General features: G+C 56.0%; 1 protein-coding gene across 3 annotated transcripts in view; it reads left to right on the top strand.

Annotated features, from left to right (window-relative positions):
* The first annotated feature begins 688 nt into the window (after positions 1–688).
* The window catches only part of IGF2R (insulin like growth factor 2 receptor), a 94,462-nt gene continuing 68,302 nt past the window's right edge, over positions 689–26,848 (top strand). For all 3 annotated transcript variants that reach the window (XM_079781039.1, XM_079781038.1, XM_079781037.1), the window contains exons 1-2: positions 689–1,009; positions 20,451–20,590. In XM_079781039.1, the coding sequence (XP_079637165.1) occupies positions 861–1,009; positions 20,451–20,590 (289 nt within the window). In that variant the 5' untranslated portion in view covers positions 689–860. The remainder of the gene's footprint in view (positions 1,010–20,450; positions 20,591–26,848) is intronic.

Genomic DNA, 26,848 nt, shown 5'->3' with positions numbered 1-26,848 from the left:
GGGCAGGTTTCCCCGAGGGGGCCTGGATGTGGTGTCCGCTGTGGGGAAGGGGGTGGAGTGGGGGGCTTTTTACTTTCCCTCTGCCTGGCCCCAGGCGCTCCCAGGGCGTGGGCGTCTGCCCAGGGGGTGAAGAACGCTTTGTGGAGCGGCACGCGCTCGAGAGTTACACTTTCGCCTCCTCGAGGGGTCGCGGCCCCACGTCTGTGCCCCCTTTTCTCGGGGGGAGTCACGCGCTCAGGGAAGGACGTGCCCACAGGAGGTCGTGGGAGGCTCTCCGGGCAGAGGGTGGGGGGCCCGGCGCGGGGCTGCGCGATCCGGACCCGCGGGGCAGGGCGCGAGGGGACAGCTGTGCGGTGGCATCACGGCTGGGCACCGAGCCCTGCCCCGGCCCGGCCCGGTCCGCCCAGGTTGGGAGACGGCGGCTCCGAGCGGGGAAGCGCCCACGTGCCGGCGGGGCGTTCGCCGGGAGAAACCGAGGCCGCGCCGGGCCGACGGGTCCCCGCCCACACCTGCGCCCGCGCCCCGCCGCGCCGCTTCTCACCCCGCGCGTGGGGCGCCCACGTGACCGGGCCGGGGCGGAGCCGGCGGGCGGGGATCACCTGAACAAGGGAGTCACGTGAGTGGGGCGGGGCGGGGGCGGTGCCGGCGGCGGTCACGTGACGCGGTTCCGGGGCCGCCGCCGCCGCCGCCGCCGCCGCCGAGCCCAGCCGAGCCGCGCGCCCCTCGGCTCTCACTCCGCTCCCGCGCCTCTCGCGCTCCGGTCCGCCTCCACCCTGGCGGCGCCTCCAGGTCCCGGGCGCGGCCCCCGGCCGCCGCGCGCCGCTCACCCCGCGCCCGCCGCGCAGCCCGGGCCCGGCGCGATGGGTGCTGCCGCCGGCCGGAGCGCCCACCTGGGGCCCGCGCCCGCCGGCCGCCCGCTGCGCTCCCTGCTCGCGCTGCAGCTGCTGCTGCTCGTCGGGGCCCCGGGGGCCGCGAGGGCCCAGGGCGCCGAGTTCCCCGAGCTGTGCAGGTGGGTGGCCCGCCCGGCGTGGGCTCCGCTCGCCGTGCCCCGGCGCGCCGCGGGGCTGGGTGGGGGGCGGGGGCGCTCGGGAGGGTCTGGGGTCCCCGAGGCACCGCTCGTCCAGGCTTGGTCCCCCCCGCCCCCCGAGGGAAAGTTGCCCGCGTGGTGGGGAAGGAAGACACGCCGCCGGCGGGGTGGTGCGGCGGGCGGGCGGGCGGGGGCCGGGCCGGCCACTTGTGGCTGTCACCGCGTCCGGGCGGCTTTGTGTGCGGGCGGCGGCCGGCGCGACCCGTGCGGGGGACACGCCGGGGCCCCCCGCGCCCGGCCGGCCCCGCCGCGGAGCGCCCGCGAAAGTTGGAGGCGCAGGAGCCCGGCGCGGCCCCGCTTTGTTCCCGCTCCGAGTTCCCCGGCGCGGCCCGACGCCCCTTCCGTGGGACGCTCGCGCGCACAGATGGCCGTGGAGTGGGTTTTGGTTTCGTTTGCTGGTTGGTTCCCTCCATGTGGGTTTTCCATTTTTCCTTGAAGGGTCCTTTCCACGGGAAGCGACTTTCTTTTTTCTTTCTCTCCCTCTCTCTTTTTGATGTCGGAATGGGGTGTATGGGCTTTCAGGATTTCACCCCTCGCTTCTCCGAGCCTAACTTCCTGTCTAGTTGCTCACATGATGTCATTGTCTCGTGCAGATTATTCTAGCGGAGCCTTTTGCTCTGGGAACCATGATTGTGTAATGCAATCGCTGGTCTGGTCGACGGCTTTGGGTTTTCTGCGATGGCGAGGAGCCCCGGGCGCCGTCCGTGCGCAGAGTTTTCTGACCAGCCGCCTCGGGACGGTTGAGGAGGAAGGAAAATCCAGCGCCCCCCCCCCCCCACCCCTTTGGCACAGAGAAAGCAGATGGGAAGTTGAGGGGGACGGGTGGCCAGCCCGCAGCCCCCCTGGGCACTAGCGAGTTCCTTCCCAGGACAGAGGGAGGCTGAGCCCGCCGTGAGCGGAGCTGCGAGTTCGTGGGGTCTGAGCCTTCCCGTGCGTCCGAGGTGGCCTTCCCGCGCGCCCACCCCCAGGGCAGAACTCGGAGAAGCGTTTTCCCCAGGAGACTGAGGCTGAGCGCACCGGGGGAAAAACTCTTTGGAAAGATCCTCTTTCTTTCCCCTGTATGCGGAGGGGGGAGGGGCCGGGAGGGAGCGCTGGCCGCACCGAGTTTATGGGGCCCGTCGGCCGCCCTGACCCCCACCCGGTCGCTCAGGTGATGAGCGGAGCACGGAGGCCAGGCCTGCGGCGCCAGCGAGGTCGGCGCCCCGGTACCGGCTGCGGTGACCAGCCTTCTCTCCAAGAAATGCGTCCAGCTGGGCGCGTGATGCCCGGGCCTTGCTCTGGTTAGCAAATCGGAATGTATGTCTTCATCGTTAAGGTTAAACTTGGCCTCCAGGGCGGCCCCATACTGCGTGGCTGGCTGGTGTGGGGGAGGGGGGCCTGCTTTTGCTTTGGTTTAGTCACCCCTGCGCCTGGAACCTGCATTCATTAACTTCATCTCCAGGTGGAACGCGGCCTCCTCGCTGTTGGGCAGAAAATGGCCTTTGTATCTTTAAACACTTCTCCCGACTGTTAGAGGTGGGCATGACTTACCACCGGGGAGAGCGCCTGCAGGGCGACATGCGTGGTGCGCTGATAAGCGTGCCCTCTGCGGGTTTTTGGGTTTATGGGTTTATCGGAGGGGATCTTTAAAGTGGGTGTGTTTGGTTTTTCTTAGGACGAAAACCCCTCGGTCCCCTTAGCGGGCTCCTGCACATTCCCCCTTTGTCTGTGGCTGCTCTGTTTCCCAGGGAGACTTCTCCAGAGCCATGCGCGATCTCTCTCTCCACCCAGGACCCGCCAAGGGAAGTTCTTCCATCTGTTTGTTTTACATGGATACCTGGGCCTCGATCCTTGTTTTGAGGCATTTTCTTTGGGGTGTGTGTGTGAGAGAGAGAGAAGAATCGTTGTACGTTTTTGAGATAACACTGGCTAAAAGTTCCTGAACTCCAGCACACACTTACTTGAAGATCGGGAATGTGAGCTGATCTTTTTTTCTTTTTTCTTTTTTTTAAATCCAGTATGAAAAGTTCTATGAAATATCACCAAAGCAGGATGGATTTTCCATCCATTCCTGGGTGTCCATTTGGCTGAAATGTAAACAGCTCTCCACGGTGGCCAGGGGAGTGTGAAAAGTCAGCTTCGGAAGTGTTACTGTTTCTTTGTGCTGCCTGTCTGGAGGCAGGCCCTGGTGGGCGCAGGATCCCACGCCACATGCTTCTCCGTGGGGTGTTTTCTATGGAAATGGTCTCATTCATTGTGGTTTGGTGCCCAGGGCAGTCCCCAGACACCCCTCGCTCCTCCGAGCCACAGGTCTGGAGTGCCCAGACACTGTCCAGGCCTCACTAGATGCCCCCCAATAGTCAGTTCTCATCGCTTCTAAAATGCGGAGTTGGAGTTCTGCGGATACAGCCTCTCTAGCATCCCAGAGGGACGTTCATCTGCAATCCCTTAGGGCCAGCGGGAGGGGAGGCTGGGCCCTCGGATGGGGGGACAAAGCTTCGGGGCGAGGAGTGGCCGTGACCACTCCCGGGGTCAGGGTGGTGGGCAGGGGTGCAGTTCCTGGCGCGGTCTGTGGTTGGAAGGATTTCAGCAGCAGCCTGAGCTGCGCCCGTGCACATGGAGAGAACAGAAAGGCAGGGGCGGCCCGGCAGTCTCCCAGAGTGTGTCTGCTCCACGTGGCACTCACTGAAAGCGCTGGTTCTCTGGGGCGATTCGGTTCTGGTTTCTAGGTGTCAGGAGGACTCCTGTCCGGGTGAGCCCTGGGCCGCCGAAGAAGTTGGCAACTTAACTGCAGAGTCAGCTCTTTGCTGGGAGGTGGTGGCTCCTCGGAGACCTTGTTCCCCGAGGCCAGCGTGAGCGGCTGCGGCACTGAGGCCCCAGGTCTGTTGTGCTGGCGAGGAATGTCTGAGGGTCGCAGGACCAGAGTGGGGGGGGGGGGGGAGGGGGAGAGAGAGAGAGAGAGAGAGAGAGAGAGAGAGCGAGCGAGAGCAAGAGCAAGCAGAGGCCACGCCGTCGCCAGAAGTGACCACCATGCCCTGTAGCTTTCCTCGCTGCGGTGTGAGTCTCACTTTCTAAAAGCGTTATCTTGCACATGTAATAGGTGAGCTCCCACCCTTGATTTAAGGCGTTAACGTCCTTAATGAGTGAGGTCTTAACAGTTTGTACTGGTTATAAACTAACGCATTGGGCTGGCTTGATTTACGTAGTTAACCACTTTAAAATTTATTCAGAACAAGTTTCCCCCCAATTGTTTGGGTATAAATCCTGGAAGTTTTTATTACATCGAGGACAAGAGGATAATGAAGCCAGCTGGGAGTTGAGGTTGGTTTAGTTGCTGTCTCTAGATTTTTTCCCCTGCAATTTTTTTTTTTCTTTCCGAAGGAACAATGCTTATATGCTTAATTTGGGCCACATGTTAAACTTGGACCGCATCCATTTGTGTGTGTACATTTCTTGCAACAATAAGTGTGTAGAAGTCCAAGATGGTTAATTACGGGTACATTAGACAGCATGCATTAATTCTTAGAACAACTTCCGGACAGATTCCCAGGCAATGGATTCCTGATTGGGCTCCACATCTTTTATCATTGTTTCGCAGAGGAATTTTTGAAGGATGGGGTTGAGAAAAAGAATTCCGATGTTCTCATCTTTAGTTTGACCTTGGCACATACAACCGTATTGTGCCGGGCAGAGAGAATTCAGCAGGGTTCCAGGCCTGGGACTAGGGGCAGAGAGTAGCTCATTACTTTGTAGGCCCTGTCCGTTCCTTCCTTTCTACAGCTCGTCCCAGGAATGGAGACTTCTCGGGAATGCCCCCACTGGGTCGTGGATGGTGTGTGAAGGGGATGGAGCTGAGATGGGGTCTACTCACAGGTCCCTTGTTTCCTCACGGCTGGCTCATGGCCAGTGAGGGACAGAGGCCTGAATATATGCCACGAATGTCTCCTCACCTTTAGCCCTGGCAAGGTGACGCAGGACTCGTTTATTCTCCTAGTAGTTCTTAAGCATTTCTTGAGCAGAGGGGAGGACTGGGAGGGGCTGGAGCTGGAATGGAGACATCTCACACGGAATGTCACACTGGGATCCCCAAAGATTGTGTTGGCCTTGGCCTTGACTGCTCTCCCTGGGAGGCAGCGGCCATGAACACCCTCCTCCCCTTATTTTTGTTAGTTTTAAATAATATGTCATCTTAGTCTTGATTTTGTCTTCAATCCAAGAGTCATTTAGATGTTGCTAGTTTCTGGCTGTCATGAATAAAAGCCATTGTGAATATTTGAGTACAAGGTTTTGTACATGCATTCTTTTTTTTTTTTTTTTGGGGGGGGGAGCTTGGAGGGAAGATACTTGAATGGTGAGTGAGCGTTTAACTTTATGGAAGCTGCCAGACTGTATTCAGAAACGGTTGTCCATTTTGTGTTCCCACCAGCAGTCTGTTCCATTTGCTCCCTATCTTCTGCCAACACTTGATGGTATCAATCTTTTCAATTTTAGCAACTCTTGGGGTTTGCAGTTGTATCTGTGTGGCTTCAATGGTCGTGTCCCTGCTGGCTCGTGATGTTGAATATGTTTTTGGTATTTATTGTGATGCCTAATGATGTTGAATGTCTTTCATGAACTCTTGACTATTTGGATGTCTTTTGTAGTTAAAAATCTTTTGTCCCTCACCCCTTAAAATTTTTTTTGGGTCATCTTAGTTTTAAGAATTCTTTTTTTATTCTTTTTCTTTTTATTTTTAAAAAATATTTTTATTGAATTTAGAGAGGAAGGGAGAGAGAGAGAGAAACATCAATGATGAGAGAGAATCATTGATTGTCTGCCTCCTGCACGGCCCCTACTGGGGATCAAACCCGGGACCCTTCAGTCTGCAGGTCGACACTCTATCCACTGAGCCAAACTGGCTAGGGCTTAAGAATTCTTTATGTATTCTGGGTACAAGTCCTTTCTTAGGTATATATAATATGTATTATGAATATTTCCCCCCAGTCTTTGGCTTGCTCCTTTTTATTTCCTTAATATATTCTTTGAAAAATAGATACTTTAAAAAATTTTGATGAACCCCAACTGATGTTTTTTTTGTTTTAAAAGAGTTTTAAATCTTTGCTTACTTTAAGGTTTCTCAGCCTCAGCAGCGTTGATATTTGGGCTAGATAACTCTTTGTGTGGGATCAGCAGCACCCCTGGCCTCCCCACTCTACCCACCGTATGCCAGGAGTACTGCCCCCCAAAACCCCAGTTGTAACAAGCAGAAATGTCTTCACATTTCAAATGACTCCTGGGGTGGAGGACAAAATTACCTCCAACTGAGAACCACTGGTCTACCCTAGGGTCACATAGATTTTTTTCCTGTGGTTGTTTCTAGAAGTTTTATAATTTTAGCTTTATGTTTACCCATATGATAATTTTTTGAGTTAATTAAAAAAATATGTTTTTAATTTATTTTTTTTTTAGATAGAGAGGAAGGGAGAGGTGGGGAGAGAGAAACATCCGTCGTGGGGCTGCCTTTTGCATGCCACCCCGACTGGTTTCGAACCTGAAACCCAGGCATGTGCCCTGACCGGGAGTGGAGCCGGCGACCGTTCGGTGCACGGACGACATTCAGCCAACGGAGCGCCAGCAGCCGGGGCCGAGTTCGTTTTTGTGTGTGATGTGAGGGAAGGGTGAACTTATTCCTCCCATTAATATATCTAGTTCTCTTTGCTCATGCTTCATGTAGGATGCTCGCAGCTGTTTTTAAGGGCGATTGGGCTGTAATTTTCTTTGCTGTGCTGTTCTTGGCTGACTCGAGTATCCAGCATATGTTTGCTTTGTGGAAAGAGCGAGGTAGATGTTGGTGTTTCATAGGCCGTGGGACAGTTTCTGTAGAGGGCCGACATCTTCCCTTTCTTCCATTTCGGTAGAACTCACCAGTGAAACTGTCTGGGGCCTTTCTTTGCGGAGGAGGAGTTTTGCCTATAGTTTCAGTTTTATCTGCTTTATCTATTCAGATTTTCCACTCTTTCTTGAGGCAATTTTGGTAGTCTGTAGTTTTCCTAGAAAGTTTTGTAATTTTAATTAGGTATTCATATATAAATATGTAGCATGCTGCTTTTATGCTTTTGAAAATACTGTTTGTATCTGTAGGTAAATTTAAAAAGTTCCTGCTCTTTATTTATATAAAATTACCCCCTTAGTCCCAGTTCCTAAAGATGTCCCTTTTTTAATCTTTCCAAAAGAAATAGCGTTTCGTTTGGCTCACCATCTCTGTCACCATTTATTTTCCATGCTCTTAATTTCTGCTCTCTCTCACTAGCTCCCACCTCATTCTTCTTTTCCTAGTTTGAGATGAATTTAAAGCTGTATGCTTCTTTGTCCTGAAGATCACACCACTCGTAGGCTTTGATACATAGTTTTTAATCCTTCAGTTCTGAATATTTCCTCCTGGGGCCCAAATGTCCTAACTTTGTCCACTTCCTGAGCTCACCAAGTTTCTAGACGATTTGTCCCCAGGTCAATGGATTTCCCCCCTCATTGTGGCCGGTAAGCGCGGTAGAATTTATTGACCTTTCCCTCGTGGCCTAGCACCTAGTCAGGCCCAGAGTGGTGTGTGTGTTTGGAAACAATGTCCTCTCTCTGAGTCAGAGTTTCAGTAATGGTGCTGGTTCAGCTTTTCCTCAGCCTGGCCCTAGCCTACTTTTTGTCGTGCCCGGTTTGTCTTTTGCATCTGGCTACCACTTTGGCCGGGACTCCGGAGCATGTCTTGTGTCCTGGGTCCCAGCTTAGCAATTCTCCTGTGTTTATAAGCCCTTTAACCTCTCCAGCGTCGTGTGTGTGTGTGTGTGTGTGTGTGTGTGTGTGTGTGTGTGTCAGCAAGGTCTCCGATGGAGGTGTATTTGCCACGGCCTGTTCTTGCTTCATGGACGGCTCTGTGAAGGCTGCTCAGTTCATTCTCGCTCCCTGCGTCCAGCGTCTTTGTTGGCATTTGTAACATGGATTTCGTGGTGCCCTGTGGCCACTGGTGATTCCCGGGAGAGCTCTGTGCAGCCCAGCCCCCTCCGGCCCCCGCTCTGGCCCCCCTCCGGCCCCCCTCCGGCCCCCCCTCCGGCCCCCTCCGGCCCCCTCCGGCCTGCAGCTGCACGGAGTCAGATGGAAGCAGTTGTTGGAGCTTGGCTATAAATTGTTTTTGGGGAGGTCGGGGGATGGGCAGGGCGTTCCTCTGGCTGGTGTGTCTCCGTGGCTTTTCCGCCCTCCCCATGACGACCCCCAGCCTGTTCCTGCCAGGAGACAGCTGCTGGGCCCCTGCGGATGGCCGCTGGCAGGGTGCGGTGCGTCCCGCCCTGCCCGCAGCTGGAGCGGAGAGCTGGATCGCTTCCTTTCTCTGGCCTCAGTTCCCTCCTGCGAGATGGGCCCCACGTTGGGAAGTTGCTGTCCTGGTTTTGAATCCAGACTCTTCCCTTCACTAGTTGTGGGGCCTCAGGCAAGTCAGTGGTCCCGAGGTCTCCCGTCCTCCGCAACCCAGTGGTGCTCTAAGGGCGGGCAGGAGAGCCAGCGGCTTGGAGGCGGCTGGCCCATCTCAGGCTTCCCACACGGTGGGGAGGGGCGGCAGTGACTGCCTTTCTCTGTACGTTGGGGCTGCTGTGTTAGATCAGAGGTATTTTTAGCCCGTCACTCTGTGCCCCCGTTCCCATTGGTGTCTTGGGGCTTCTGCCCCAACCAGAACGCAGTTCTCATTTGTCTGTTTTGTGCATTGGCACCCCGCGTAAGACTCCTCTGGAGAAAGCAACGTTTCCATCTCAAAAGTTCTAAAACCACTGGACTGTGATTCTCGGGGCCCATTTTGCATCCAAACTCCTGTGGTTTCGAGGCATGTACCCTCCAGGATTCCTGCAGCCCCGAGGAGCAGAGAGCCCCCTCGCGTTCCCGCCAACGAGGAGGGGCTCGAGGGCAGGAGGTGTGGGGCTTGGGCCGGTGCCAGGTGCCAAATGTCGGGTGGCCGGGCCCCTTCCTGCCGTTTCCTTGGCCTCGTCCTCCCTTCCTGTTGTGGCTGCCGCACTTCAGTCCGAGTGGAGAAGTCCCAGCCGGCTTCGCCCGGGGGCCGTGGTCAGGGGGGCTCCCGCTCACCAGGTGGGGACGGGGAAGGAGGCCGCGAGCCCACGGGAAGGTCGGGAAAGCGCCTCGGGACGCCGCTGTGCCAGACGAGGGGCCGCTGCTGCTGCCGCTGCGGGCGGGCGTCACGGTGCCCGGAGCCTGCGCCACGGCCTGTTTCTGTCCGGCGGCGGGGAGGCAGGCCCGCGAGGCCTCCGTGCGGGGAAGGCCCTGTGACACTTGCCCCTGCTTTTCTGTGCCACTTGCCCCTCCGATCAGCTCGCGACCTGGGGTGGGGTTTTCCTTTTCCTCGTGTGCGTTCAGATCCCCGGGGGCAGCATCCTTTGGAGAACACGAGGCCCGCTTCCCCAGGCCGGGAGCAGATCCGGCACGCACTCTGTCCGTCTGGCCGGGGAGTTGGAGGGAAGGGAGATGGTGAAAGTATTTAAAAAAATATATATATTTTAAATATATCTTTATTGATTTTAGAGAGGAACGGAGAAGGAAAGGGAGATAGAAATCCCAACGATGAATGATGGGTCGGCGGCCTCCTGCACGCCCCACACCGGGGACCGAGCCTGCCTGCCACACGGGCCTGTGCCCTGACTGGGAATCGAACCGTGACCTCCTGGTTCACAGGTCGACGCTCAGCCACTGAGCCGGGCCGGCCGGGCGGGATTGGGAAAGCCTTCCCGTCAGTGTTGGGAGCACACGGAGGGGCCAGGGCCGGCCAGGGAGCGTGGGGCAGTGGGCGGTGGGCAGCGGGCGGCCGGAGGCACCAGCCGGAGGAGCTCCTGCCGCCGCAGCTTGCGCCCGCGCGGCCCGTGCCCTGCTCTCACGTGTGCGGCTTGGCGCGGAGAGCTGGTCAGGAGCCCGTGGCCCGGGTTCTGACTGTGTGAGGCCCGTGTGTCGCCGTCTCTGCTCTAAAGCGGTTAGATACTCTGAAGCACTGCCTTACCCTGAGAACCAGCAAACACGCCCCAGCAGCCCCTGCTCCTCGCCCCGCCTTCTAAGGAGAAACCCAGACCACCGGCCTGGAAGAGCTGAAGAGCAGGGTTCCTAGAAGTGACGAGGGTGGTCGCACTGAGTCACCCCGGGGCCTCCGGCTCCGCCCCTGCCATCTGCTCTAGAAGAGTGGCCACAGTCAGAGGGAGGAGCCAGCCGCGCGCTCCTGTCCCGTTAGAGGAGGCAGAGGAGGTAGTGGCGTTGGTTGACGTTCTGAGGTGGGGGATGCGGGGGGAATGAGGGTTTGGGCTGCTCTAAGTGGGTGCACCCCCTGGCCTGTCTGTAAGATGGAGTTTCAGCAGAGACCTTCACGAAGGCCATGAGTGAGGGAACCCTGCATCTAGTTGGGGGGATGTCCTCTGGCAGGGGGCGTCGCTGACATGCTTGGGGACTGGCGAAGGGGTCCTCGTGGCTGGAGCAGCGAGTGACCGAGAGGAGGATGGGGGAGAGGACGAGGCAGGCTGCGTGAGCAGGGCCCCGGCCTGTAGGCCATGGCAATGGCTCGGGCTTTCATTGCAAGGGAGGGTTTTGAGCAGAGGAATGACCTGGGGAAGCTGGGATCGTTGACAGACGGGTAAGATGTTGTAGGCTGGACCCAGGGTTGTAGCATTGGTGTGGTGGAAGGTGGTAGGATTCTGGATGTTTTTTTTGTTTAAAATATATTTTATTGATTTTTTACAGAGAGGAAGGGAGAGGGATAGAGAGTTAGAAACATCGATGAGAGAGAAACATCAATCAGCTGCCTCCTGCACACCTCCTACTGGGGATGTGCCCGCAACCAGGGTACGTGCCCTTGACCAGAATCGAACCTGGGACCTTTCAGTCCACAGGCTGATGCTCTAGCCACTGAGCCAAACGGGTGAGGGCGGATTCCGGATGTTGTGAAGATGAAGCCGAGGTAGTTTGCTGATGGTCGGTTGCGGGTGTGAGGAGAGAAAGAAGAGAATTGCTTGGTGCCGGGGAAAGAATGGAGTCGCCACTTTCAGAGATGGGGAGGCTGCGGGAAAAGCACGTCTAGGGGAGAGAAGGAGTCGGCTCGGCCATGTTGGTGTTGAGGTGCCTACTAGACATTCGAGCAGGGAGGTCTGGTGGGCGCTGTGGGCTGGGCACCCCATGATGGAGCTGTACCCCCGACGGGGAGCCTGCGGAGGAGGCTGACCAGGACCTGCCAGGGAGGCACGATGAGAGACTAGGAGAGGGGTGTCACAGCGAGCACCCGGGGCCGAGGGCTGGGTTTGCAGGCGGCGGGCTCTGGTGACAGCGGCCCTGGTTTGGGTGGAAGCTGGGCTGGGTTTGAGGGAGGAGGGAGGACGGGACGTGGAGACGGTGGGTCTGGACCAGGCCTTCCGAGGAGCCCAGGGCGAGCTGTAAAATGGAGGAGGAGGGAGGGGGGAGCGGGGAGGAAGCAGGCAGCCCGGGGGAGTGCCCGAGCCAGGGCTGAGGTGCGGGGACGGGGCGGGGGGGGGGGGCGCGGCTGGCCCTAGTGACCGGAGGGAAGGCAGAGTGGGAGGACCATGCAGGCACCGAGGGAGACGTGGGAGTTTCCAGGTCAGTCCCCCCAGGATCTAGGACGCCAGGTCTCTAAGGCCAGCGATGGAGCACAAGGCCGCTTCCTGTACAAGTTACACCGACGGGGTGAGCCCTGTGAGCAGCTCATTCCCTGAACACGCGGGCATCTCGTTAGTTGCTCAGCGGACGTTCCTCTTAAGTCTTTTAGGATCAGGTGAGACGATGCGGTTCTTCCTAAATGAACGCGTGCGGGCATGTGTGTTTCCTTTCCCCCGCTGAGCCCCAGGTGCCAGTCTTACCTGCACCCCAGCATCTGCAAGCGGAGACGGTTCCTGTGTCACCTCATCAGCCTAGGGAAGAGCCGGCCCCCTTGGGGCATATTAGCATCATGAACTGACCTGCTGAGCTGACTGCCCAGGACCGAGGAGGCACACCTCCCTCCCTCTGAAGGGAGGTCACTGCGTCCGGAGGGGTGTCTGGGGTCGGGGCGACGCCGGGCCGGGGCCTGGGCATTAAGGTTGGTGTTCTCTGCCGTGGGCTGGGTGGCCCGTCAAGGCAGTTGGATTCCGACATCCGTGTAATTAAGGAGGCTTACCCTCTCACCCAGCCCTTCCTCAGGCACATGAGGGACAACGGGTGAGGACATCAGGTGATGACTCTGGTTTTTAAAAACTCCTCCCCGAGCAGGGTTTAGGGTGGACGTGCAGGCTGGCGTCCTGGTGCCCGAGAGCGGAACTGGGCAAAGGCGTGGGGCTGCGAGGCCGGGCCAGTCCTCCGGCAGCTTTGTGCTGGGCGGGTCACGTGCGATCTGTGACACATTCCACACCTGGCCCCGCTGTGAGGCCTCGTTAGGGACAGCGTGTCCTGTCCCCTCCTCCTGCCCCTCTGCTGGCAGTCAGATTCCGCAGGTCTCTGTGCTGGTGCAGGCTCGGGAGGCCCAGCCGGGCTGTCCTGTCCCGAGTGGCCCCAGGAGGCTGCTGGGTGTGTGTGTGTGTGTGTGTGTGTGTGTGTGTGTGTCCGTGTGTCCGTCCTGAGCCTTCCTCTACCCCCATCTCTGTCCTGAGCGCCATCAGCTCGGAGGAGAAGGCCCACGACAAGGTCTTGCCCCCTCCCTTCCTCTCGCCTCTCCGTGCTTGCCCGTGTCAGGTGACATTCCTGTCGGAGGCCCCACACCCACTTCACCGTTCTCTTTGCAGAGTTAATTTTTAGCAGCCTGAGTCCTGTTGAGCCAGATGAAAGCCTTCGATCCTGGGCTCTCAGAAGCTCTACGTTACCGGTCTCCATTTTCTTGGCAGCGACCTTTTGGGGTGACTCAGTTCTGTAGATCAGGAAGCTGGGGCTCAGAGAAACTACGCCTGACTCACAGCTGGCCAGGGCGGGCGGGCGGGCGGGCGCCAGGGCTGGGGCCGGGGCGGGGGCCGGGGCTGTGCGCACGGTTGCCATGCCCCCTTCTGAGTGCAGTCACCTCCCTCTGTCTCAGGTGATCGGTAGGTCAGCCACCTGTGATGCTGGTTTTTAAAGCTTTGCTGGGGCCGGGCCCCTGCTCTGGGGAGGACCAGCGCCTGGCTTCAGCCGGATCTCTCTCGCCGCTGGCTTCCTGCGCCCCGACCTGTGGAACCACCAGGGAAAAAAGACCTCTCCTTTCTTTCTTTCTTTCTTTTCTCTCGTTCTCGCAGGCCCATAGTTTCCCCACAGCTCTGTGGGTTTGTTAGAACAGGAAGTGAAGTGCTTCCTGTATGAGTGTTGGCCACGCTGTGTCAGATGCGCTTGCCCCCCGGCCTTCAGGGTGCAGACTGTCATACTGAACCCCGTCTTCCTCCTCCAGTGTCAGCGGCAGAAGGCGGCGACACTCCGCTGTGACCGGCCGTGTTGGAAGCCCTGCCTCTTGCTGTGCCGTCCCCTTCGCCCGCCTCTCCCCCCTTTACCCTGCCCCGTCTTAGTGTAAAAGGCTTGGAGATTTTTGAAGGGCACGGGGCTGGATGTATGAGCTGAGAAACTCTCTGATCATGATAAGGCGCAGTCATGAGCCAAACAATTGCCTCCATGTTCTGTTAAGGACTTGGATGCGGGCCAAAGTAGGAACCTCCCCCCACTCGATTGATTTTTAGAGAGAGGAAGGAAGGGCGGAGGGGAGGGAGAGAGGAGGAGAGAGGGAAACATCGATTTGTTCTACTTACTGATGCACTCACTGGCTGCTTTTTGTATGTGTCCTGACTGGGGATTGAACCCACGACCTTGGTGTATCGGGACGATGCTCTAACCAACTGAGCTACCTGGCCAAGGCAGGAACATCCTTTTTGATGTTCAGATTGGGAAGACTTTACATTCCCCTCGTCCCCCCAGTTTTAGATTTTCTGCTCACTCCAGATTCAGATTCAGAAAAACAATCCCCTAGCCAGTGGCCATGCTATGGGAATTTAGCTCGGTTGTCTTTTTTTTTTTTAAGGAAACCAAATTATAGATTTATACATGCTTATTCATTTTATTACTGATTCCTCTGTCCTGCTTTACACACCGATAATTGTAGGCCAATAATAAAATGTTTAATCGCTGTGTGACCGTTGCCGCAGCCCCGGGCTCGGGGGCCAGGGGACACAGGTATTTCGGAAGTGTCCGCCCTGTGGCCATGTGAGGCAGGGAGAGAATGAGGGCTCAGGAACTCAGCTTCCCAAGGTTTTGTTTTTTTTTAAGGGTTGGGCACACCATTTTGTAACTGAATTTTATAGATTTTATTTTAGACGTTAGCTGGTTTTAAAATGAAAGAACCCCGGATTCTGTTTTACAAGGTATTGTAGTTTTGCAGCACTCAGTGATGGCATAGGAAAACCTGAGAGGCGTCCAGAAGACACCAGTGTCCAATGCTTTAAAACCATGGTCGAGCCCTAGCCGGTGTGGCTCAGTGGACAGAGCATTGGCCTGCAGACTGGAGGGTCCCAGGTTAGATTCTGGTCAGGGGCACGTACCTCAGTTGCAGGCTCAATCCCTGCCCCTGGTCAGGGCACGTGTGCGAGGCAACCAATCCATATGTTGCTCTCACATCGATATTTTTCTCTCTGTCTCTCCCCCTCCCTTCCACTCTCCCTAAAAATCAATGGGAAAATATCCTCGGGTGAGGATGAACGAAAAATAAATATAAATAAATAAACGCACAAATAAATACATTTAGCTGTTTTTGAAAAGATATCGTCCAGTTGTCCCCCTCTAGCTTTGCCTTTAGAATGTCCCCTTTCTCAGGACACGTTCACAGAGGTGTGTCTGGTGGAGTCTCCGTGAAGCTCCGGGCTCCGGGCGGCTGTGCTGGCAGCTCGGACTGCCCTGGACCAGGGTGGCGCTCAGCGTGGCATTCGCTGGAGCAGCACTGGGGAAGCCCAACGCCTTCCTGTCTCCGCGTTGGTTGACAGTGTGCTACTTGTGTGCTTCCTGCTATTGGTAACCTGCCAGCACCTTTCAGGATATTATGAAATTTAAACCAAATGAGGTTAAAATGGAACCTCTGTGCCATGAACAGATGCGGCCTGAGTGCAGCAGTCCGCGATGGTCTTGGCAGAGGCCGTGGGATCATCGGCAGGGGCGGACCGGCCTCCGCTTTCTGTCGGGGGAGGGCTCGGCCTGTGTGCTCGGCGCGGAGGGTGAAATCAATTGTCCGCGTTCAGGGCGCATTTCCGCCACCCCGATCACTCTCACACCCGAGATCCCTCCCAGTGCTGTGCCTTGGGCATGGCTTCCGCCCCCTCCCGGTCCCTGCTGGATCGGATGGTCTGCTTGTGGCTGTTTTCCGAGTTCCTGATGACCCTTTGTGAAGGGCCGCTCTCTGCACTGAGTGGTCAGGTCCAAGGAGAGAGAGTCCGGCACGAGAACAGCATAGATGTGTCCCTTCTTAGCGGGTCCTCAGCCCGCTGGGCACGGAGTGAGGCGAGTGCCGCGGTGAGAAGGCAATGGTGGCCTTTCTGTGGACACCGGTGGGGCGGAAGCAGAGGTTGCAGAAGGTGCTGCCGCTGGTATTTGGCCATTCAGCGGTGCAAAGGAGAAAGCAGAACTGGGTGGGGGTGCACGGGGCAGACGCTTCGAACTTGGGGAAGAGCTGGAGGCAGCACAAGTGGGTCAGAGTCTCCTGGGACAGCCTGGATCTCCGGTCCCAGCTCAGCCTCAGGTGGACTCCCGAGCTCCAGACATGTTCATGCAACGCCGAACCCGTCACGTCAGTGGCGTTGATGCACGTCACGAGATCGAAACGCTCAAGTTTTGTGGCATGTTTTGCCAGGTTCCGTGTTGTGTTGTCATTGAAACGACACGTTCCCTGAAGAGGTAAAGGAACCTTTTTGAGCTCTGAAAACAAGTAAGGCAGTTTCCTGTCGTGGGCAAGCATTTGCCCCAGGGGCTCGGAGGGACCGGGCGAGTTCCTGGTGATGTTGGACCAGGGGCTTGCCTGATCCTTCTGAGCTTTGGCCTCTGACTCCAAAGCTGGAACCCGGGACAGGTGACTCATGGCAGCAAGTGCCTGGGGGCTCTGCCCTGGAGGTGCTCGCGCCGGAAGACTGCGATGAGGTTGGGGTCCCTGGCAGGTGTCCTTCCTCCCCCGCATCGATTTCTGTGCCCGCCTGTCATTGTCCTGGGCGGGAGGGCCCTCCTGTCCTGCGTGGCGGTGCGGTGGGGTCCCCGAGGTCTGGCCTTACATGGTGGGAGAGGCCAGCGGGGCGGGCGCCAGAGCTGCGGAGCCAGGGGGTGAGCCCGCGCGGTCCAGAGGACGTCTGTCTAGCATCGTCAGGGGTGCTTGGACATGGATGTGGGTTTTTTGAGAGTGGGAGGGCACATCGGCTCAGTACATTTTACACTCTGGAACATGAGGTGTAGAACGACGAGGATTTTGCTTGCCTTTGCTAATTTTCAAAGCCAAGGTTCTTGCACAGGTCGTTCTGTGTCCAGAAGAGCAGTCTGACGGGCTGGGCTGCGCCTTTAAGGATGTTAACTGCCTTTCGCAAGGCTGGGCCAGGGAACAGGGCCCCTGGGTGGTGGCTCTCATGGGCCATCTGCTCCCCCCCGCCCCCCGCCCCCTGGCCTTTGTGGGCCCCACCTCCCTGGGGCCCCTCAGATAAGAGGCAGGACAGCCTGGAGCCCTGGTGACTTTTGAAAGACTTGACCCTGACATTGGGAGTTAGCGTTTCAGGAACACGCCCGCGGGCTCTCTTGCCCACCCGCTGCAGGAGCTGCCTGGAGAGCAGAGAGATTTAAACCATACGTGTGTGCGTCGGAGCACAGATTACATTTCCACACAGCTTGCAAATATTTTCTTCCAGAGGTTTGTTTCTTGCCAAAAATTTAAATTTTAATGTTACAGCTTAGTTTTCATTTTGATCTAATACGCTGGTCTCATTTCTTGCTGTCTGTTTTTTTCCTTGTCTCTCCTTGTGCAAGCCCGAACGGCTTAGTCGAGGGTAGAGACTTTTTTTCTGTGACTCTCAGCTGAGGGGTCTCACCTGGCTGTGACACGGTGGGCGATGTTCTGCTCACTTCAGCTAGCGCACTTTCTAGCACACATGTTTTTGGACAAAATTTTATTATTCCTTAAAGATACCGTTACATTTTATTTAGTGTGTATAATACTTCCATTGTTTCTGAGACCGTTTTCTGATTCTCTGACACGTTCGTGCTGCCTTCAGATGTTCACATCCATGGAGAGGACGGTTTCGGCCTGGGCCCTTGGATATGGCAAGGAGTCTGGGATCATCTGGCCCCAAACACGTAATTTTCTTAAACAGTGCTATCAGATATTTATATGACTTCCAAGCTTATTATGAAATAGTCTTTAAAAGTGTCTGTCACCAGCAGGAGCAGCTCTAGATAATAATTTGATCTAACTAGGGTGCATACCAGAATACACAACCGTTTCTGGAAAACGTTTCCTAAGTTCCCAGATAAATTGTTTCAACTAGAGGATTATTCCCGAGTTCTTTACGATAGAAGGTGCCAGGCGTGTTTTTTGTTTTGTTTTAAAGCAGACATGAGTCCGTTGGACGCAGGATGCGGCAGGCCCTGATGGTCCGCAGGTGCCGGGGTGGCTAGTGGAGAACGCGCCCTGGCCCTCCCCTCCTCTGTAAGTGACCGGGGACTGCGCCCCCGTGCTGCAGGCCGGGCGCGTGAGCGGCATCGAAGGCGCCAGCCCGGAGGGGCCACCCAGTGCGGGTGGCTCGGTCCACCCCCTGGAAAAAGCCGGCACAAGTACTTCCCTAGGACCCTCCCTTCCTGCTCCCATAACCACTTACCCTTTGGGTAAATCTTGACAGAGCAAATACAAAATGCACACACAGAAGAGACGTGTCCGCGAACGGAGCAACCGTTTTCTTTCTAGGGACCCTGATTTCCAGAGGAGCAGGACAGTGTCCCCCATTCCGCTCTTTTTCTTCTCTTTTCTGCTCCCCAAACACCCACTCTTCACAGCTCGCTTATTTAAATGCCATCCCTACAGGAACCACAGTGGGTTTCTGTTGTTAACGAGCCGCTGAGCAGGCTAGGTGCCGTGCGGATTTCCTTAGCGTTTTTTCCTGCCTCTCCACCCTCTCCCGCACCCTCCGGCCGGGAAGCACCGGCGTCCAGTGTCCTGGGGGGACTCGGTCGTGGCCTCCGAACCAGAGGCTAGCCGTTTCCGTGTTAACGCGACTAACAGACACGTTTCACTAACGCTCTGCAAACAGGAACGCTAGCCGCCAGCTTTAAGGAAAGATCCATGGGTCTTCTCTTGGAGGGTCCTTCCCTTGCTCCAAGTACAAAGTCAAAATGGCTTCCTTTAAAAAAACAAAGCAGAACAGTAACAAAACTGCTTCCGTTAATCTGCGGGCCCTGGCGCGGCCCGGGGCCCCATCTCCCTGGCCGCACCACCTGCCATCCGCACCACCTGCTCCGGCCACAAGGCCTCCTTTCTTCCCCATTGGCCTTGCGGCCTCGCCGGGCCAGTCCCTCTGCGGAGTCCTCGTCCCACCACATCTCAGTCGCTGCTCCCTTTTGTTGGTGGCCTCAGGCAAATGCCCTCCGAAGGAGTCCCGTCGGCACGGCTCCTGGGCCGTTTCTGCCCAGGAAGGCGACCGTGCCGGTCCCAGCAGCACATCCTACTCGGTGGAACTGTCCTGTGTGCTTGTCTTCTTGTTTGTTTTCCGTTCTCAACTGGACCGCACCCCACGAGGGCCAGGGCTCTGGCCTGATTTGGTCACTGCCGTCCTCAGCCCCTCTGCAGTCCTGAGGCACGTGAAGAGGTTGACGAAGGTCAAAGGGGACAGGCCTTGGTTGATGACTCTCTGCTGCGGGTGGCACGGCTGTTTTCCCCGGCGGCAGGAGATAGCCGCTCTGTTCCTGTGCGGACGGGGCTCAGAGGCACCTGCGTTCTGTTTTTCAGACTTCGACCGGGGCAGGGGCCGCCGAACTGGGGGAGGGAGAGGCAGTCCCCACCCTGCCTGAACGCTCCTGTGAGCTTCCCTCCCCCCACCCCACCCCCGGGCTTCGTGGCAGGGGTGTGACCAAGCCCCACACCCACGGGCAGGAGAATGCTGGGCTCCTTGCTGCCACCAGCCCCACGGTGGGGTTCCTCCGTCGCTGGGTGGGCTTCTGGGGGGACTCTTCTCGGCTGGAGGGTGTGTTCTGCCAGCCCTGGCCCCGACGCGTGGGGGAGGGCACCTGGGGAGTGGGCCGCGCCCTCTCCGAGGGAGTGCCTGCCATCCAGGGCGCTGTGTGGGGAGCAAACACCGACACAGGTGATCTGACCGCCGGCTCACCCCCTGCCGCCGCCGCTCCCGGGCAGGCCAGCCTGGCGGGTCCCAGGTGCGCGCTCCCTCTCCCCAGTTCTGGTCACAGACTCTGCATTCTGCCGGACGGTCAGCCACATGCCTCCCTTTCTGCCTCCGCCCCGAGGAAATGAGCCCCCGTCTCCCAAACGGACAGAGCATTCTCTCTGTCCCACTGGAGAAGTGAGACTCACTGTTTTGACAGAACTGACAAGCCGTTCTTTTGTCCCAAGCATGCAGATTCATTCATTAACAATTCATTAACTCAAGAGCTACTTGGCCAGAGGTTTGAACATACAATGAGGTGTGTTTTTTTTTTTTTTTTAATTCTCACTCGGGGATATGTTTTTTAAATTGATATTTAGAAAGAGAGACGGGGAGAGAGGTTGAACCTACAGCCTAGGTATGTGCCCTGACTGGGACTCAACCCGCAATCTTTCGGTGTACAGGATGACGCTCCAACCAACGGAGCCACCTGGCCAGGGTGCGCAGTGTGAGTTTCAAATGGGAAATGCTCGTCCCAGTGGGCCCACCTGGGGTACGTCTGATCTTGAATCTGATAGCGGACTCATTACACGACTTCGTCTTGTCAGTTCCGATCTGAGCTGTAGCTGTAAAAGTAAAACCAGAAGTAGAACCGGCTTTCATGCCACAACTAGTTTTTAAGTAAAATAAACAGAGTAGAAAACACTCGTTGGCTTTCCAGCATTCCAGTGTAATTTGAACGGTTCCTGTCTTATACCAACACGATTCTTGAGCAATTACTTATCTGAGTTGATACTCTTAAGTGGATGGTAGAATTTTAAGAATTTTGATGACCGACGAGTCTTGAGGTGGCTTCGGGGCGGGTGGGAGCAGAGCAAGGTGGTGGTTCGTGGTTTCTGCCCTGGCTTCTGGTCAGCGTGGCGCAGCCGCCTTCGGGATCGGGCTGATGGGAGCGCCGCGGTCCTAAAGCACATAAAGCTTGAATGTAAAACTATAGAGAAGGTTAATGATTGGCAGATCACTGACGACGACAAATGGATTTTCTTCCTTTTCAGTTACACTTGGGAAGCTGTTGACACCAAAAACCAGATGCTTTACAAGATCAGCGTCTGTGGGAACGTGGCCATTGCCGCGTGCGGGGCGTCGAGCGCCGTCTGCATGCAGGACCTGAAGACGGGCCGCTACCGCTCCGTGGGTGAGTGAACCGGCCTGGCGTCCCCGGGTGGGCACCGTCCCGGCGTTGCCAGGAAAACTCCGTGGCTGTATAGCTGCCTACACAGTTATGTGTGCTTTGACTACCTAACGGACGGTTTATGTTCGATCATAGTTAAAAGGGGTAACAGTTTAAATGTCCACTGTGAGATCAAATTAGGTGTCTTCCATTTAGTGCAGCGATTTTCAACCGGTGAGCCGCAAGAATGTTGAAAACATGCAATACCTGGCTCTTTCGTCAGGGGCACTGACCTCTCCTTCCTTAGGTTGGCATATACAAAAATGACAATAGCCAACACAACCATAGCTTCCCGGTGGGAATGAATCAAAATTATATCTATTTTTTTTTTTTTTTGGTCAGATTGGCAAAAAAGGTATTTTTTGGTGTGCCGCAGAATTTTAGTAATTCGTGTATGTGTGCTATGAGATGAGAAAGGTTGAAAATCGCTGATCTGGTGGAGTTAATCGTCACAAAGAATTATGCACATTTGTACTTACTGACCTAGGGCAGTGGTCGGCAAACGCATTAGTCAGCAGAGCCATATATCAACAGTACAGCGATTGAAATTTCTTCTGAGAGCCAAATTTTTTAAACTTAAACTTCTTCTAACGCCACTTCTTCAAAATAGACTCACCCAGGCCGTGGTATTTTGTGGAAGAGCCACACTCAAGGGGCCAAAGAGCCGCATGTGGCTTCGCAAGCTGCAGTTTGCCGACCACAGACCCAGAAGGATGTTTCCCACGTGGCTCTGCCATCTCACGCTTTTCTCAAACCCTCTCTTCACTCTTCTCCCTCCCCCCCCCATCTCCTCTAGTGTTGGGCCTTTCCCCATGTATCGTCTGCTTCCTCCTGAGGGTCCTTGGTCCTCAGGCAGTGTGTGTTCACACGGGGTCAGCGATGGCCATGGGTTCTAGGCTCACGTTAACGATTAAGTAGTCCCAAGGGCCGGCATTCCCAGATTAAACGCGCAAACCTTTCTCCTGGGGCCCCCCGTGACCCCTGTCCCTTGGGGAGGAGGGTAAGGGGCAGATGCCTAAATGAAGGGACTCGGGACCGACGTCAGAGCAGCAGGTGCCAGGGTCCTTGCATTTGGCGGCGTGGATGCCCGCGGCGGTTTGGCGGGTGAGGTCTCCTGGGGAGGGGCTTTTTTTCTTTGTCTCCCGTTGAGGAGACGTAGAGTGAAAGCGCAGTGAGAGGGGTTTGCGGCCCAGGATAGAGACCCGAGGAGCGCCAGGTGGTTCTGAACTCTTGGGTCAGGCAGGTTTTTTGTGTGCGATATTCTTACAACACGGGCAAGTGAGATGGCCATTTTCCTGACGGGCATCTTGTGATGATTCATGGAGAGAGGCCACGAGGGGGCCTGTGTGCCAGCGTCACTCAGGTTTTCGGAAAGAGGAAAAGGAGTTTTCCTCTGGACTTGACTGTGATCCTTGACTGGAGTGTTTTGGGCTAATGAAAGTGTGTCCTGTAGGTGGTGGTGGTCTAGTATAGTATAATGTCACCCCAGATGCAGAAAAACCATTGGAGGAGGATTTGTGAGATTGGCACGGTTGGACAAAATTTGAGAAGGACCAAGTTCCATAAGCTTTGGCCCTGGCTGGTGGGCTCAGTGGTTAGAGCTTCAGCCGGCCTGCCGGAGGGTCGCAGGTTCGATTCTGGTCAAGGGCATGCCCATGGTGCAGGTTCCCAGCCAGTCGGGGTGCCTGTGGGAGGCAACCAGTGGAGGTGGCTCGTACATCGATGTTTCTCTCTCTCTCTCTTCCCCCGACTTCCACTCTCTCTAAAGTCAATGGAAAAAATATCCTTTGGTGAGGATTAACCAAAAAAAAAAAAAAAGAAAGAAAGAAAGGAAGAAAAAAGTTCCATAGGCTTTGAGAGCCTGGCAGGAGCGTGGTGACATTCCGGGGTGGGTAGGGATTGTTTGTGATGGTCATGGGGGAGGTCATTTGATGAAATGTGTGTTTAGAAAGCTGGGCCCCGTGGAATAGCAGAGCTTGGTGGAGGGAGAGAGGCTGATGGTAACTAGATGAGTTAACAGCTAAGTTCCAGGTTGACGATGATATAAACCAGCCGTGTTCAATCTCGTTTTGCTCTCCCAGACACATACCACATGCTTTCCCCAGAGCTCCAAACTCCCCAGCTCCCACGGGGAGGAGGTAGGCTAGGTGCTGTGAACTTCTAGCACTCGCAGTTCCTGCCCTGTCCTTCAGCCCAAGGGAGCAAACGGGGGGGGGGGGGGCGGGGGGCGGGGATGAAGGTGATAGTAACATGTAGAGGTAATTCTGAATTAGATCTGATTTTGCTGATATATGTGTCTTACAGTGGCTATAACGAAATTTGCCTTTATAACTTGTTTTATAACTAAGTTTCTCATATACCGTGTGTGAGGTATTATGCTTTTAAGTAAAATAATCTCAATTCATTCAGCAGCGTTTTTGAAGTAGGTGATTTCATTTCCCTCATTTTATAAATGAGGACACGAGAGCCCAAAATAGATAAGCCGCCGGCCAGAGGCTGGTTGCCAGAGGCTGATGGTTGCGAATGTGACGCTGACAGGCCAGCCCGGAGCCTGTACTTATTTGGGGCTGTGTTGTTTGGAGAGTCAGACAGTTGTAGAGCTAAAATGGGAACCATGACGGGAAATCTGAACTCCTGAAAACTAACTTCTTATGAACTTGCTAGAAAAGGGGGGGGGGAGGGGAAATAGTGAATTTTGAGAACAGGCACAAAAACTGGCGTTTCCAATAAACCAGAGGAACGGGAGAATTAGGATGGCAATAGATCCAAATATATATGAGAACTTAAAATGTATAACCAGAATTTTAGGTGTAATTTAGGCATTTATCTCTTAGCACACAGCATCAGACCTCTCCTTCATGTCATGTAACAGGAGTGACAGCTCAGTGAAAATTAAAAAGACAGTGGAACGTTAGGGGAATAGAAATAGAATCCAGAGGAGGCAAGATCTTCTCTTAATAAATAAGACCAACAACCTGGGAGGAAAATGCAGAGTCTCAGGGCAGGCTGCTCCCGAAGGGGAAGTCCTGATGGTCAGGGCAACTTCATTCGTAAGTCAGGTGTAAATGCAAAGCAAAGCAAGAACGAAACCTCACTTTTCTTCCGTCAGGTTGGCGGACGCTGAAAGGGTTGCATCAGACAGTGCTGGCAGGGAGCCTAGTGGCGGGCACATGTGTGTAGTGCCGTGGAAGGGCTGTCTACAGCCCTTCAGGGGAGATAATTGTCGATGCAAGTTTTATAGTGCCCACAGGGCTGTCTTTATACTTAGAAATGAAGAGTGAGGCCTCAGCTTTGGGTTAAATAATAGCACATTATTTTTGATTAAGAAATCAAACATTAGTTCTTCCTTAAGCAAATGATACTGTTGCATATGTAAGTCTAGCAGAGGGGAGCCGCTAGGTTTTATGGGGCCTGCGAACAGCGTTTGGTTCCATTTACAACTTAGATGAGTCATCTTCACTGCATTTTAAAATTACTTTTACGTCTTACATATTTGATTTCCTTTGAAAATGTGATCTGACAAGGAAACCTTAAGCACTGATAATAATAATTCTTAAAAAATGGAACACTTTTAAACTTACAAGTAGGATGAACCTTAAAATTCTTAGTCTAATACAGTTAGTCTAAAGCATTTGCTCATGATAACCTTTGGAGCCATAACATTAAACATGGCAAGTATGGAAAAACACCAGAGGTATCCACGTTCCTCCTAACATCCTAAATATTAATAACGTGGTTTTAATTGAACTCCTCTGAGGTTGAGAAGCTAATATATCCACGACTGAACGCCTGTGACCAGCCCGTTTAACAGGCAACGCTCCCACCAGGGAAGAATGTTAGTTGAGGTTACTCACCATCAGAGCCTGGGACTCGGGCTGCCTTCTTGCTGGGGACTTGGGCAGGACACAGGGAATCCGTCTGGTTGTAGGCGCTGTGTCGTGGCTTCATTTACTCAGGAGCCTGGCTGTGGCTTCAGGCGACACCTATGCTGTGTGGCTCCGGTGTGCAGCCTCAGGAACCTCCCCCCACCCCATGCAGCCCGGACCCTGGGTGGAATTGTGTATCTCTGAAAACATATTCTTTTCCTCTTAAGCCCTATATACATACATATATGTGTGTATATACACACATATTTGGTAAAACCATGTCATTCTATTGGCTATTTAAGATAACTGGTTGAGTTTTAGATATAACTCATGTTTTTATCCCATTTATGGTCTCTCCTGATAGTCTAGCAATTTCTGCTAAATTTTAAAACATATTCCTATAACCTACTTTTGCAAATCTTACCAGTAGAGGAATTAGTACTGTACAGAGATGTTTGTACAGATTTTTTCGTAGTGCTGTGATAAATAGTATGCTGGGGACAGCCTGACTGTATGGGGCAGTTGAATAAATGGTATGCTTTATTCTGATTTACTTGGTTAATTCCCAGACATGTGAATAAAATATTTAAAAACAACTGACACTTAATATTCATTTATTTGAAACACATACTTGAATGAACCAGTCACTAAAACAGACACGAACCCCTTTTTTCATGGAGCTTACACACACAAAACCACAGTGGCTAAGGAGGACACTAGAATGGGACGAATGCTGTAAACACACAGGGAAGGAGAGAGTCAGCGCTGGCAGGCTCAGGGGCACGTCTGTGCTCAGGCATAGTAAGCCGGGTACCTGTTGCCACGAAAGCCACATTTAAGCAAAGACTTGGAGCTGAGGGAGTGAGTCTTGTGCCTCTTGGGGGAACAGCCAGTGAAGGGGACAGAGGGGAGTACCTGGGGGCGGGGGAAACCGGTGGTAGCAAGAATAGAAATCTCTTTTCAAGCGTGTTGTTGCTGTAGAGCAGAACACGGAGGCAGCAGCTTGGAGGGAGAACCAGGGCAGAGAGGGTTCCTTTCCAGTTTGGTGACAGCATGTGAGAGTCCACTTTGAAGGACACGACACAATAAAGATGGGGAGTGGGCAGCTAGGAAGCCTCGCTCGGGGAGCCTCGCTCGAGCACAGCGCAGACTAGCGCGGAGCGGGCTGCGCGCCCGCCTGGCGAGCCCCGCTGGAGGAGTTGGCGGGGCGCCGGGGCCGCCCGCTGGCCGGCCCCGGGGGCGGGATCACGATGCCCAGCAGCCTCAGCGCGGCCGGGTAGCGAGCTCGGCCGGGCTCGGCCGGGGGCGCCTGGGGTTGCAGGCGAGGCCCGCCCTGCTGGGCTCCGGCGAGCGCGGCCTGGCGCGCAGGGTCTGCACGACCCGGCGGGGCCTGGCGTGGAGGGCGTGGCCCGGCCTGGCGGGGACGGGCGAGCGCGGCCTGGCGCGCAGGGTCTGGAGGACTCGGCGAGGCCTGGCTGGCAGAGCGGGGCCCGGCGAGCGCGGCCTGGCGGGCCCCCTGGTGCGCAGGGTCGGGAGGATCTGGCGAGGCCTGGCTGGCAGAGCGTGGCTCGGTCTGGCGGGTCCCGGCGAGCGCGGCCTGGTCTGGCGGGCCCTGGCGAGCGCGGCCTGCAGGGCTCGGGACGGGGAGCGCGGCCTGGCGGATCCAGCGCGCTCGCCTGCACGCTCGGGCGGCCCTGATCTGCTGGAGATCGCCGCCTGGCGGACCTGCCAGGACACGGCGGGGCCTGCGGGCGCGGGCGGGTCTGGCGGGCCCAGGCGAACGCGGCGCGGCCTGGCGGGCTCGGCCGGCGGCGCGCGGTCTGGCGGGCTGGGCGCGCGCATCCTGGTCTGCAGGGCCCGGCCAGGAGAGCGGGGCCTGGAGGAGCCGGAGCGGTCTAGTCTCGGGGGCTCCTGCCAGTGCGGCCTGTTCTGATGAGCCCGGGCGAGCTCGACCTGGTCTGGCGGAGCGGGCCTGGAGATCGCGGTCTGGAGGACACGGCGAGGCCTGGCGGGCCCTGGAGAGCGCGGCCTGGCGGGTCCGGTACGCAGGGTCTGTAGGACCCGACGCGGCCTGGCCTGGAGAGCTCTGGCTGCTCTGGCTGACCCGGCCTGGAGAGCGCCGTCTGCTGGGCCGGGAGCTCGGGATCTGGTGGGGAGCACCCGGCCTGGAGACCGCGGTCTGGAGGACCGGGCGCGCGCGGCCGGGCGCGCTCTGGAGGACCCGGGGCGATCTGGCGGGCCCGGCGAGCGCGGCCTGGTCTGGCGGGCCCAGCGGGCGCGGCCTGCTCTGGTGGGCCCGGTTTGGAGAGCGTGGTGAGGAGGACCTGGCGCCCTCGGTCGAGTGGGCCCGGCGCGG

Source organism: Cnephaeus nilssonii, assembly GCF_951640355.1.
Source record: "Cnephaeus nilssonii genome assembly, chromosome: 9".
In the NCBI taxonomy this organism is placed as follows: domain Eukaryota; kingdom Metazoa; phylum Chordata; class Mammalia; order Chiroptera; family Vespertilionidae; genus Cnephaeus; species Cnephaeus nilssonii.
The sequence above is the reverse complement of the archived record's forward strand: the minus strand, read 5'-3'. Positions and strand labels throughout refer to the sequence as shown.